A 13,351-nucleotide genomic window follows, 5' to 3' on the forward strand; every position below is an offset into this window, starting at 1 on the left:
GACGATGCTATCTATGATTCATTTTTAGAGCTTAAAGTGAAATTAGAAAGAAGAAAAAGTTCTTTCAGAAATAACTAAGCATCTCAAACAGACCTCTTCTCGCCATTTAAATCTAACTCATTGTTATATAAAATTAAATACAAACTTCAAAAAACATAATTGTTTATTTATTTAAAATAGTTCTATCATTCATAATTGGTAAATTTGTTTTTAGACAATAATTATGTCTGTGAGAATAATTTTTATTGACGCTAAATTTTGACAAGTGGCACCCGAAAAAATGACACTGACTAAAGTTAAAATCGTTTGCAAAAAATCATGTACCTTCTATATCATTTTAAAATCGATGGAGGTAACACCTAAGAACCACCACAATCTCCATTAACAGGGATTTTACTGCGGATTCACTGTATTTGTATTATCGTGGTTTGTTTATTAATACCACACTGTTAACTTAGACACATATATAACATAAAACGTAGAATAGATTTGGACATTATAGAAAGACACCATAGTATGTGATCTGTTTATCAATGAACTTTGTGGCGATTGTAGTTGGCACAAACTCTCTCTTTCCAATCTTAGTCACTGCCACAGTATTATATTTTCAAAAACATGTTTATCAGAAGTACAGCTCACTTAAAAGTTTCTCATCAGCAAAGTGGCTTTTTAAATCATTTGGGTTGGTCTGATCTGATTTAGATATTTCCAAAATTTGAGCACTCTTATTTCCGTTTGTATTATTATTTTGTGTTTTCTCAAATGAATACTAAGTGGCATCTAGCCTTGTAAAAATTTAAGCTTAGATTGAATGATATTTGCATATCTATTATAAAATTTTTTCTCCTGACTTTGTATAAAGTCTATAAAAATATGCATACACTTAAATTGATAACTTATAAAAGTAATCTATCGATTCATATGTAATTTTTCCACCAAAAAAGGAATATTTTCTTACTTGTTATTGTAGTTTATTCAATACTCTGTACTTTTGGAAAATTTTATTTCCTCACTTGATAAAATTTTCTCTTACTGTGGAGATGGACATGTAAGCTTCTTTTATTTATTTGTTTTTGAGAGTTTTTTGTAGATGGTGTATTTAGTTCATTATTTCGATATTTAACCTGGTAACAATAAAATATAGTTTAATAAGATGTATACTTTTTGCAAGGTATTATCCAAAGTTTATTTGAATGGAGTATAATTAAATACTTTTATTTTTAAATGAAAGTATTATATATTTGATTTTCAATTAATTATGTATATTGTTTACATATGTGGTTTTGAGTTTGATTGACTTTTTTCTGAAAAACAGCGAAAAGAGAAATAATTTTTGTTCATTAAATTTTGTTGAAAAAATCAAATTACTCTGCTAAAAGCTATTTTTCTATTTGTAACTTAAATTGAAGTTTAACCTGATAATCTAGAATACTTTTGTAATATGAAACGTTTACATAGGGTTAATTAAATAAAGAAAAAAAATTTCTTTTTTGTACAATTCATTACTTGCAGAGGAAAATGAGAGGTTCATTGAAATTTTGAAAACAATGTGTGTCATTTAAAATTATTGCTTACTTGTAAAAACTTTATTCTGAAAAGGCAATTTTGATATGAATGCAAGAGAATGTTCTTAACTCATAAAATTTTGTTTCGATTGCTGATGTATAAATGATTTGATTATAAAGTTCATAAAATTCTTTTTTGAATTACACTCAAACTTTTTCATAACGAAAGCATAGGGACTGAAATAATTGCTTTCAAATTCATTAGTGATCCAGAAAATTTTTAATAAAAGTTCATTTTTTATCATATTTTAATTAACTCTGCTACGAAGGAAGTATTATGTTATTTATGATTTAACTGGGTTTTTTTTGCAATTATTCATTATATAACACTCATGGAATAAAATTCAATAAACTAGAACATTACTAATAGCATGTAATTCCAAAAATTCAAATATTTGATCAGAATCATAGATGCATAAGATTGAAGCACTTTATTATTTTAAACAAAATCTTTTACAAAAGTGTATTTTATTAAGCCACGGCCATCTTAATCTCATGCTCATGCTGGTGTTTTTCTTGTTACTTCAATTTAGTTTGTATTTTTGTTATTTGTTTATTTATTTTTTGCTGCTCTGTTATGACTCAACTGATCAATTGTTTGAGTCACTGTTAACTCTCAACATATTGAGTAATTTATAATAAAATAAATGAGTGTCCTCTCATTGTTACCCATTGCAGTGAATGAAGAACTGTCTTAAACAAAGCACAAATGCCACCAGTGATTGCAATTCGTAATAACATTCTGTGTTACTAAATATGGCATCAATAAATAAAAAATATGCTATCCTATTTTGTAATTGTGCTGTACTGTTTGCAATATGACGTGTACTATTTACCATTCAATTTGTTAATCCATTTAACTTTAGCTGAAGACATAAAAAACTGAAAATAACACTCAAAACTTGACAACCCTGACGCATGTTTTGTGTCCTGATATTAATTTTCTTAAGCCGATTTACGACTCACAATTTTATTTATAAATTGCAGAAAAATCTGAGAATTCTAAAATTATTCACTGGTAAAATTATTTCAGGAGATTTAAATGCAAATCTTAACGATAAAATTTCTTTGAAAACCAAACCTGTTCTCTCATTATCTTGTAAACATAAGATAAGAGGAATAATACAATGGAAGTTTTTAAAATTCTGTTCTGGTTTAAGAATTTTGTTATATTCTTCGCTCAGTTTCCCTCCATTCTACATTTCAACTAAAAGAGAGTTTTAAAGCGATTTCGTAGAAAAAGAAATTTCTACAAACACATAATTTTCTTTCCTGATGTCTTTCAATAAAATAATTTTCAAAAAGTTTATAAAAAATTTCTTGTTAAATTCATATTATGCTCGTAGCAAATAGCAGTATGATTTTACATTGCTTTTTAAACATTAGACCTAACATTTTTTTTTTTTTAAATCTCTTGCTATATACATAATCTCCTTTATTTTGGTACTCAGAGTAAACAAGATTAACAGTAAAAATAAGCTATTCTTGCTGCATAAAGCACAAAAAAAAAAGAAGTTTTAAATTTATTAATACATAAAGATAAAGCAAAATTGTATTCTAAGATAAATTTACAACCAATTTTCTTAGAAAATGTTATCTAAGTATATGAAAAGCCCTCAAAAGTTCGTATTCATTTTTTTATTTTTATGTTATCTACCATGAAAGTCATGTAATTGAATGAGATGTTAATATGTTGTCTTTTGCTTATTTTTAAATAAAAGATTATATTAATTTTAATTTCCAAATTTTTGTGTTGTCCCTAAGATGTGGATATTTACCTGTCATGTTTTAGTTATTCTAAAAATTCACTATTATGTACTAACTCATACATTTTTGTTAGAAACTTGTGAGAATTTTTATTAAATTTATAAAATTTTTAAACTTGTGTCTTTCATTTTTACATAACTTATACACTATTTCATATAAATGGAATAATTTTTAAAGCACGCTTTTAACATAATAATGCAAATGAATTGTGTGAACACTTCTCAAAGTTTCTTTCATTCTTTAAAAATAAAACGCATTTTACTATTTTTTTTATAATTAAGGGACATGCATTTTTGCTTTGAACTGACCAGCACCCTCTAAAATCTTTAAAAAAAATAAAGAAGAAGAAAAACTAGTATCTATAGGGGATCCAATTTAATATTTGGGGAACAGAAATTTCTGGCAGAGGTTTATTAACAGAACTAATTTTCGTAAATAATTTAAAAGATAAAGCGTGTGTTTTCAATTGTTCTTCAAAAACTTCACTGCCAGTTTTTTTTTAGATTTCACTGGTCTTATTACTTAGGACAAATAATTTTTCAAAAAATTTATTAGTATCTTATGCACAGTCATCTGACCTTCTAACCCCAAAAAAGAGAGCATTTACATGTTAAATAAATAATCATTAAAATAAGCGCAAAATAGTTAATTCATTAACGTTGATGAAAAATGATATGCATGTGCTTAGTAGCAGTTTTATAAATGTACAAAATATATATCCATAAAATAAATATATATTTTGAATTTAGTAAGATTTCATAGTATTTTTAACAATACATTATTGTATAATAAAAACAAGAATGAGAAACAACGATCTTTTTATTTCATATTATTTTAAAGAAGGCACTATTATTTTTCATAAACAATATAGTGTTAATAAATACTATTGTTAAAGAACAGTGTAGGCAAGACTTTTAAGTTTAAACAATTTTTTGTGTAGAAAGGAATTTTTTTTTCTTTATAATAATAATTTATACTTCAAATGTGAAATTATATTTTTATAAAAGTTGAAAATAAGCTTGTATTTTTTTAATATTTATTATTCTAAACAATTTATATTCAAATATAATTTAATTTTGCAGCCAGGAAAATAAATTAAGCTATAAAACTCAATGTGATTTTATGCATTAGCATAATAAAAAATTTCAGGAAAGAAATGTCAATTAATAGAAGGAAGAAAAAAAACTTTTTATTGAGATGTTAGTACAATTTTGTCTTTTAAACTGCAAAAGTTAATCAGCTAAAACAAGTTTTACTTGAAATATCTAGGGTTTTACGATTATTTCAGAAAAATCAATGCACTTTTTTAAAGAAAAGTTTTAAGTTAAACTGGTTTTTTCTTGAAAGTATAGCAATCAAAAATCGAATTTTATTTAAAGATTCAGTTATAACTAGTTCGACTAATAAATAGAATTATTATAAAACATAAATTTGTGATAAATTAGTATTAATAATTAAAAGTAGTTTATTTCATTTATTTATTTCATAATAAGTGTAAGTGTTCCCCCCTCTTATATTTTGATTTACACCGGAATTTGAAAATTAATCTAGAATTGAGAATAAAAGTTCAGAGAAATTTTAGTAGATGACGCCACTAAGTGAAAGAAGATACCTAGTTCGTTTCCGTTGGTTTATTTCTGTCTTCATATCAAGGAGAGCCGGAAAGTCATGACTGTACGTACAACTAGTAGAGCGAAAAACGCATGCGCAAACTTTGCACTCGTTCAGTTTGTTCAGTCCTTTCATAAATATCACATTTTTAATGGCAACAGTGTCTTATGTATCACCGCATTTTGGTTGACTGAGGTTTCACGAAACGTGGCCCGTGTAATTTTTAAATATTTAATTAATTAACAAAATGGGACCTAAAACCAAGAAAGGAGCTGCTGACAAACGTAAGATAAAATCTTTTACACTAGACACATTTTTTTTCATAGCAAGTATTTCTTAATATATATTATTTTAAAGGTAAACATGTTTCTATTGCAATCCTCGTGGTTAAGACTTGTATGTTTAATTTGTCGAAGGTATTAAATTTCGTTATTTTACGTTTAAAAGGAACTTTAATAAGCATTATGTGTTCCATGTTATAGCTGAGTAAAAAGCAAATGCACTTAATATTTAAATTTTGTATTAGGCCTAATATATCATTTAGCGTAATCGCGTCTAGACCACAAATTTCGTGACTGTGTTCTAAATGAAGAAAAAAAGTACTGTGACTTCACAAACACTGTGACTTGCTTATCACAGTTTGCTACTTTTTTTTTCCCTTTCAAATTAGCGAATTGCATCCCTCATCTTATGTCCTGCACTGTCCACTCAAAGTTTTGTTAAATAAATTTAATATATACCTTAACCATTTCAGCAATTTAAGTTTCCTCAATTATATTGTTTACCTTTTAATTATCATTAGATATAAAAGATTCAATTTCAATGCAATTCATAATCCTATTGTTAAAATATAAGATATTCTAAATTTGCTCTTATCTATCTTCTGAATGTCTGGCTCTTCCTGCTTTTAATTATTGTCTATCGTTATTGAATATCCTAGTGTCCGAGATGCTTGTTTTTCTTTTATAACACCTCAATTTTTTTTCAAGAAGAAATTAAATTAGCTTCATCGTTTTTTTTTCCTTATCTCTGACAGCTTCATTTTCTTAACGTAATTCCTATTGAAAATCAAATGCTATTTATATTATAAATGATACAAAATGTAATAAAAGTTACATTTCAAAGTTATCATTGTTAATTCTGCTGTAAAAAGAGTTCTGTATCTAACCAACTTATAGTTTAAAGTATATTTATTACATGTAAGTTGGATGTTCACACAGATTATAAAAGTTTAAGTTGAACTATATCAGTTCTATATTTTTGAAAATTAAACTAGTCTATAATAATTTGAAAGGACAAATTGACTATAGTTGATTGATGTATGTGCCCCTCTGTACACAATTTATACCTGAAATCACAATTACCCTTGTAGCGTTAATATTGTTTCTGATACAGGTATACTCTAATTCTGTTGCATAGTATTTAAATTCTGTGAATTCTGCAACATGGAGTAATGAAATACCTTCTGGTTCGTTGAAGCAGTTGTTACTGTTACTGGACTGCTAGTATCAAACAAGATTTTTTACTTATGCTTTCCATCTTTTTGTTTTGTAAGGAGATGATTGTGAAAATGTTGTCTAAAGATTTGCTTCTTATCTTTTTCCAACTTTTTATATATAAATTTAGTAATTTTATTTAGGTGAACTGAGAAAGCTTTTGTTTATTTGCTGTTTTTGGAAAAGTTTACTTTCAGATCAAACATTGTACAAAAAAGATTTTTTGTTATGAAATTTTTATTATTTAATTTTATACTAATGTTTTTGGTTAATTTGAAATGATATAAAGCTTTTCAAAATGTTTCACCAAAAAAGAAAATCTGCTAAGCACCAACAAGAAATCATTAGTGATGTATAACTAGATAAAAAGAAAGTGAACTCTCTGGGTTAAACTAGATCTGTTTAAGTAATTTGTTACAAAAGCTAGACAATTGACACAGTCTAGATACAATGCTGAGATATCTACAAAAATAATTTTTTTTTTTTTTTTTTAAATTGTAGTATTGGATCAGAAAGAAGTGTTTGGTTGTGTTATCAATAGTAAGCTAGTTAGATTATATATTCTTAACTACACCTTTGTTTTAGCTACAATTCAGTGTGTTTAATAAAATTGATGTAATATGTTATGTAAATTCATTACGAATTTTTTTATAGCCCCTAAAGCAGCTGCTGCCGCTAAAGCTAGCAAAACTGAGAAACCTAAAGAATCCAAAAAAGAAAATGTTCCACCTGCACCTAAAACCGGAGCTAAAGCAGAGAAGGTTGCACCAAAAGGCAATAAAAAGTTGGGATCTGGACAGTCAAAAGCCAAAGCTTTAGCTGCCAGAAAGAAGGTAGTCAAAGGTGCTCATGGTACAAGAACGAGGAAAATCAGAACAACTGTTCAATTTCGAAGACCACACACTCTCTCCTTGAAGAGAAATCCCAAGTACCCACGCAAGAGTGTACCTAAAAAACCACGGTGAGGCATTTAAGTTTTTTTTATTATTATTATTTTTTCAGTTGTAATGTTGCTGTTTTTTTTTTTTTTTTTTTTTTTTTTTTTTTTTTTTTTTTTTTTTTTTTNTTTTTTTTTTTTTGTCAGTAATAATCTGTAATATTGATAATGTGTATTCAATCTATATAGGTGTAATATGTGGTTCATTCTAAGCAGGATTTGCTGAGCAGGTGCGCTGCTTGCTTTGAATATTAAAAAACGTTACACCTCGTGTGTCCTTTGAACTTGATTACGCACCTAGATATATTAAGATATATTTCACCAATTTCTTGTACATCCACAGGGTTTGATGGATGTTTTTCTGTCGTAATTAATATTTGAACTGTTTCCCTATGATTTATTTTTAAGTATATAATACATTTTTACGACATGCTTATTTTGTTCTTGGGCTATCACTTCTTTGAATCTTGGTGATTTCATTGTAGTGTTACTTTGTTAATTTGATATTTTCAATGCGATGTTGCGCAGTTTGAAATTATAGTTTGTTTGTTTTTTATGTATTGCGGTTGTAGATTTCATCACAATTGACATCTTTTGGTGATAGTTTTTTTTTTTTTTTTTTTTTTTTTTTTTTTTTTTTTTTTTTTTTTTTTTGCTATTATTTATCATATTATAGGAATTTTAAACGTACTCTGATATATTTTATACTTTATTGCAACACGTTAATTATCGCTTTATGACCTGATCATAAGTCTGCATGGTTACGATATTATGGCTGGGACACTTTTGGAGACACTTTTTTACTGGCAATAAGTTATTATTACAGCATTTAACATTTTCAAAATTCGAGAATTACGCTAATTTTTTATTTGAAAAAAATTTGATAATGATAAAAATTCTAAATGAAAAGCATTTTTTTGTGCTGGGAAAAATTCTGTAACAATTTATGTTTAAAAAAGTGAATTAAACATTAATATGTTTTTAAGTTGTTTTTTATCTACCCTTTGCTTCAAATTTTTTTATATATTACTTTTTAGCTTTGATCAATGGTCTACTATTAAGCATCCTCTTACCACTGAATCAGCTATGAAGAAGATAGAAGACAACAACACACTAGTGTTTATTGTGCATAAGAGAGCTAACAAGCCTCAAATTAGAAATGCTGTCAAAAAATTATACAACATAGATGTACAGAAAGTTAATACTTTAATCAGGTATATTTTTTCTTAACAAATAGTTGTTAAAATTTCTTTAATAGTCAAATCTTAATTTCTTTTAATAATTTTATGTGACGTCTTGAATTTTTTTCTCTCAATTATTTGTTTAATTTTTCCATTTTATTGGATACCAAAATATATTACAGTCTACATGGATCTGGTTAGAAGAAATTTGGGTCCGTTAACGAACTCTTCACAAAATATCTTTTCATAAAAATGGACCCTTCACAAATTTGTTTATCTCCCTTATCGTTTTGTTAAACGAATAAACCAAGAGAGAAAGACAGGTGTAGATGAACTAAGTTTTGCCTTCGTCAGATGCTTTGTTAATCCGAAATTAATATTCTGCTTTCAGCAGCATAGGCTAAATACCAAATATTTGTATGTTTGCATCTACAGGGCTGATAGTGCTCCAGATTTCCAGACTTTTCGCTAACAGTGATCCGGAAGTTTCTGGAGATCGAAGGTCCAGACGTTTCAGAAAATCATTGATCACGGAAGTTTCTAGAAATCAAATTTTCAAGGGTGGAACTTAAACACTTTATTTTATTTGGTTGTGAGGGAGAGCCAGAGCTATACTTTATAAGCTTATATTCATGATTAATATTCATTTTTTATCTGTAAATAGTTGTTATAATCATGAACTCGAGAAAGAAAGACACATTTGTAAATTTTAATTTCTTCTCCAGGTCATCATAGGTATGTGTAAAATTTTGAAAATATTTTAAGTAAACTAAGAAATGTTGAGAAAGGGGGGAAAAACTTAGTTTAAATTTTTTTCAATTTAAACTTTTTTTAACTCAAGAAATTTTCCGGAATTTTGATGTGGGCTGACAGTCACCCCTGCATCTAATTTAAAGTTCAACATTATTAGTTATTAAGTTTATTGATTGATAAAAAAAGTTTCTAACAAATTAGTAAAAGGTTTTTGCACACATGCCTGTTATTAAAAAAATCAAGACTTGTATAATTTAGCATAATATGAATTCCGAATAGGTGCTATTCGGCGATATTCCGTTGGGGATGAAAACTCGCAAAAGCGCCCTGTATTGAAAGCTCTTCTATTACCTACGACTAGCTAAAAACTATATGCATGATCAAGCAAAATACCAACTTTTGCAACTACACTGTTAATGGTATCCGATTATTGGTTGCAGACCGTCGGGAGGATCCATCTCTGGTCGAGGGGCGTTTCGCTACTTTCCAGTGGTCTTCAATAACAATACTATTCCGTCTAAGTTAGGTATCTCTGAGTGTGTCAGGATGAGGCAGTGTTGTAAGCAACCGTGAGTTAAGTCATAGCAGAAGACTTGATTCAGTGGCAGTTGTTAGGAGCAACATCGTGGCTTTCTTACAACTTAATTATCAGCAGTTGCAGATTATACTGTAGTTAGCTCTTAATTTTTTATTTAAAACAAGTTAATAATCCTTTTGTTCTGAAAAGTTTTTGGTGTTTTTTTTTTTTTTTTTTGTCTTTATTAACTTTGATCTGTTAATAGCTGCCAAAACCTAACTCCCCTTTCTTTCAAATTTAAACTGCCTTAGGAATCTGGCTGTGTTGGTCAAACTTATTTAAATTATCAATGTCAATGATTCTATATGCATTTGTTTGTTAAAGCATGTGAATAATTTTTTTATTCTGATAAGTTTTGAATTCTTTTACTGTTGAACTGGTAACTTATGCCATTATAATTTTATTGCAGGCCCGATGGACAGAAAAAGGCCTATGTGCGTTTAGCTCCTGATTATGATGCACTTGATGTAGCCAATAAAGTAAATTTCTTTTCTTTGTTATTTCATATTTAAAATTATTTAAGAATTTTAAACCTTAATATCTTAAAAATTTTACTCAAATTGTTTTTTTTTTTTTTTTTTTTTTCCCTCTCTTAAACAAGATTAATGTTAAATCTGCAAGTATCATTTCTTTCGTGATAATTTTTTTATATAGCATTAATAGAATTTCAAATAGGTAGTGTAAGTCTGTCTGTATTGTATAGTATAATTTTTTTAATTAATTTTAATTGAATGGCATATTTGAAACTACAAAAACATGTTGAACTGGGAATAAAAATCACACAGAATAAAAGTTATACATTTTCTAAAGATTATAAAATTGTTAGAGCAAAGCATTTTACAATCTCAAATATTGATATGATGGGGTGATGTTTCACCCTCTTTTGCATGCTCATTCATAAGTAATTCATCAAGAAAATTTAATCGGTATTTCTTGAAATCTAATCTATAGACCGGATAATGGTACCAAACTACTTGTACTGTGGTTAGAGGTAGTTCATTTTAAACTAGGTGCCTGTGCTCATTAAACATTCATTTACTATTTGTCCAAAAAAAAAATTAAAAATAAATACATATATTGTATAGACTCAATTATAAAACCATTATGAGGTTAAATTTATAGTTCTTAATTAGTGTTTTATATTTTTTGTCTTTTACATGAATTTCTCATGTCCAAAATATTTTAGATATTTTAAGAGTTAGCATAATTTTTTTTCTTTTGCTTGATCAACTAATTGTGTTTTAACAATGTCATATAAAAACTAATTTTTTTCTTTTCTTTGCAGATTGGAATCATATAAATTGAAATTTTGTTTAAAAAAATAAAGATTGTGAAAAAATATTGGCTGTTATGTTTTATTAAAAGTTTATAATTTTGGATGCAAACACTCAAAAAAGTTGTGCTGCTTTGATTTGTGCACTTCTGGCCGTTAAAGAAGAATTGTGGCAAAAAGTACAGTCAAACCCCGCTTTGGTGAACACGGCTTATAATGAACGAAAGACACGGTCCTGTGCCTTGCTATACACGTATAATGTTATTTTTAGTGGATATAGTGAACCAAAAAAGTGAGGAAGTTGAATATAATGAACTTTTTTCTGTCTTTGGCTGATTCCCCCCCCCCTTTTTTTTTTTTTTTTTTTTTTTTTTTTTTTTTTTTTTTTTTNTTTTTTTTTTTTTTTTTTTTTTTTTTTTTTTTTTTCTTTGTAATAATTTTGAAATTCTACTTCAAAATAAATACATATAGCGATTTTTAAAACCATCTGTAGAAACTACTTTTATGTGCTCGAATGGCTGGTTAGACAGGTTTAAAAAGCGGAGTACCAGAAATTCAGGAAAAATTATCTGAGAGTCGGGAAGTGTTTCCATATCTGATGTAGAGGATTGCTCATTAGCTAAAGATTACTAATTTTTATTTGTGCGCAAGACGAAGAGTGATGAAAAATAATACATTTTTTGCTACTACATAATATTTTTCAGTCATTTATATGAATATAATGTAATAGAAGGGAGGAGTTTGGGAACCATTGGTGAAATTGCCTGCTTAACGGATATAGTGAACCGAAATTTCGGTCCCTTGAAGGTTCACTATAGTGGGGTTTGACTGTATATGCTTTTCTTAGATTTACTGATCAAGGTCCTTGTCATTCAGAGGGGCAGGAGTCTCATACTGTGTAAAGTCCTTTAATCGTACATCGAAAATGACCTTATTTTCATGTAAGATAGCATTCAGATATATTGTTTTGAATAGGTTATTTTGTAAATATGTTAATGATCGGCTCAAACCAATTTTTTGGATGAAGTCGATCCTTGTAGACTGCTTTCCACATAGTGGTTATTTAAACTATTACTTCCAATGGCTAAGTAGATTTGATTGATCTACCACAGAATGTATCAAATAACAGAATAGATATGATCCGTGTATTTCTACTAAAAATACTTTTATTGCGTTCTTCGTTAATTACAAAATTTAAGTTCTAGCTTTCGATGGGGGGGGGGACTTCCAGTTATGCAGTGACTGATCAATCAAACATTTTATATCAGTAAATTAGCTGTCTGGGTAAGTTCAAAGCAGCTAGTTTTAAGATAAAACTTGGGTGCATTGCAGGGAAGTCACTGCCAATAGGTCAAGCAAAAGCTACTTGCTGACAAAAATATTTTGCATTTGCAAATGTGTGGTAGAGCATATATTAATTTTCAACAATTAAAAACATTTCTTTTGGGGGGGGGTGAAAATTCAAACAAAAGCTCATTCATATATATTTTATGATTATGTGATGCATAGTAATACATATATGTTCATTATATTACGTGATCCTTAAATTTCAACTAATTAAAAAATTTCGGATAAGCCAATAATTATATACTTCGTTCAGGCAGCTCTTGTTTTGAACATTTTATTTATTGTCCTTTAATAGAAAACTCATTAATTTTCCTTTTTTAAATTATAGTGATAGATTAAGAAATCTGTGGCAATTCTTATAGGTTTTGTAGTTAAGTAGTTTCGAAATTGATGTCTATCATCTAATTTTTAAAATATGAATTGAGGAGCAGTCTAAATTATTTGATAACTAGCTTCAATTTAATATTGGTGTGAGAGAATATTAATTATTTTTTAAGGCCTTGTTATTTTTAGAAGTTTTTATGTGTTGATCTTGAAATCCACAAGTGAGCACCACAATGAGTTTTTTTTTTTTTTAAATTGTAAAAACAATTAAGTTCCCTCTTTCCCAAGAATTAAACTGATGCAGGCAAAAAACAGTTTACTTTTCAAAATACGTGAAACAAGTCTATCAAGTTATAAGAGCTGTGTTATAATGTACTTGAGTTGTGTAGTCGTACTTATTTTACTTTGAGATTCACTATACATACAGTCTTATTCTTAAGGCATTTTTTTAAGTTTAATTAGTGCCGCATGCAACTTAACTGTTCCCATCTCAAACTCTGCCATGAGAATTGATGCAAGA

The 13,351-nt window shown here is 27.9% G+C and overlaps 1 protein-coding gene across 1 annotated transcript; it reads left to right on the forward strand.

Moving 5' to 3' along the window:
• The first annotated feature begins 5,013 nt into the window (after nt 1-5,013).
• On the forward strand, nt 5,014-11,228 carry LOC107453011 (ribosomal protein L23A). The gene is made up of 5 exons (XM_016069667.3): nt 5,014-5,227; nt 7,094-7,400; nt 8,414-8,590; nt 10,297-10,366; nt 11,173-11,228. Exons 1-5 carry the CDS (start codon nt 5,191-5,193, stop codon nt 11,185-11,187), a joined length of 606 nt encoding a protein of 201 aa, XP_015925153.1. The 5' UTR covers nt 5,014-5,190; the 3' UTR covers nt 11,188-11,228.
• The last annotated feature ends 2,123 nt before the right edge of the window (nt 11,229-13,351 follow it).

This window comes from Parasteatoda tepidariorum, chromosome 1 (assembly GCF_043381705.1).
Source record: "Parasteatoda tepidariorum isolate YZ-2023 chromosome 1, CAS_Ptep_4.0, whole genome shotgun sequence".
Lineage (NCBI taxonomy): Eukaryota > Metazoa > Arthropoda > Arachnida > Araneae > Theridiidae > Parasteatoda > Parasteatoda tepidariorum.

Excerpts from the sequence above, each read along its gene's own strand:
- LOC107453011 (XM_016069667.3), top strand. The coding sequence starts at position 5,191 with ATGGGACCTAAAACCAAGAAAGGAGCTGCTGACAAAC. Across the intron at positions 7,401-8,413 it reads AGTGTACCTAAAAAACCACG|CTTTGATCAATGGTCTACTA; the intron begins GTGAGGCATTTA and ends ATTACTTTTTAG. Across the intron at positions 8,591-10,296 it reads AAAGTTAATACTTTAATCAG|GCCCGATGGACAGAAAAAGG; the intron begins GTATATTTTTTC and ends ATTTTATTGCAG.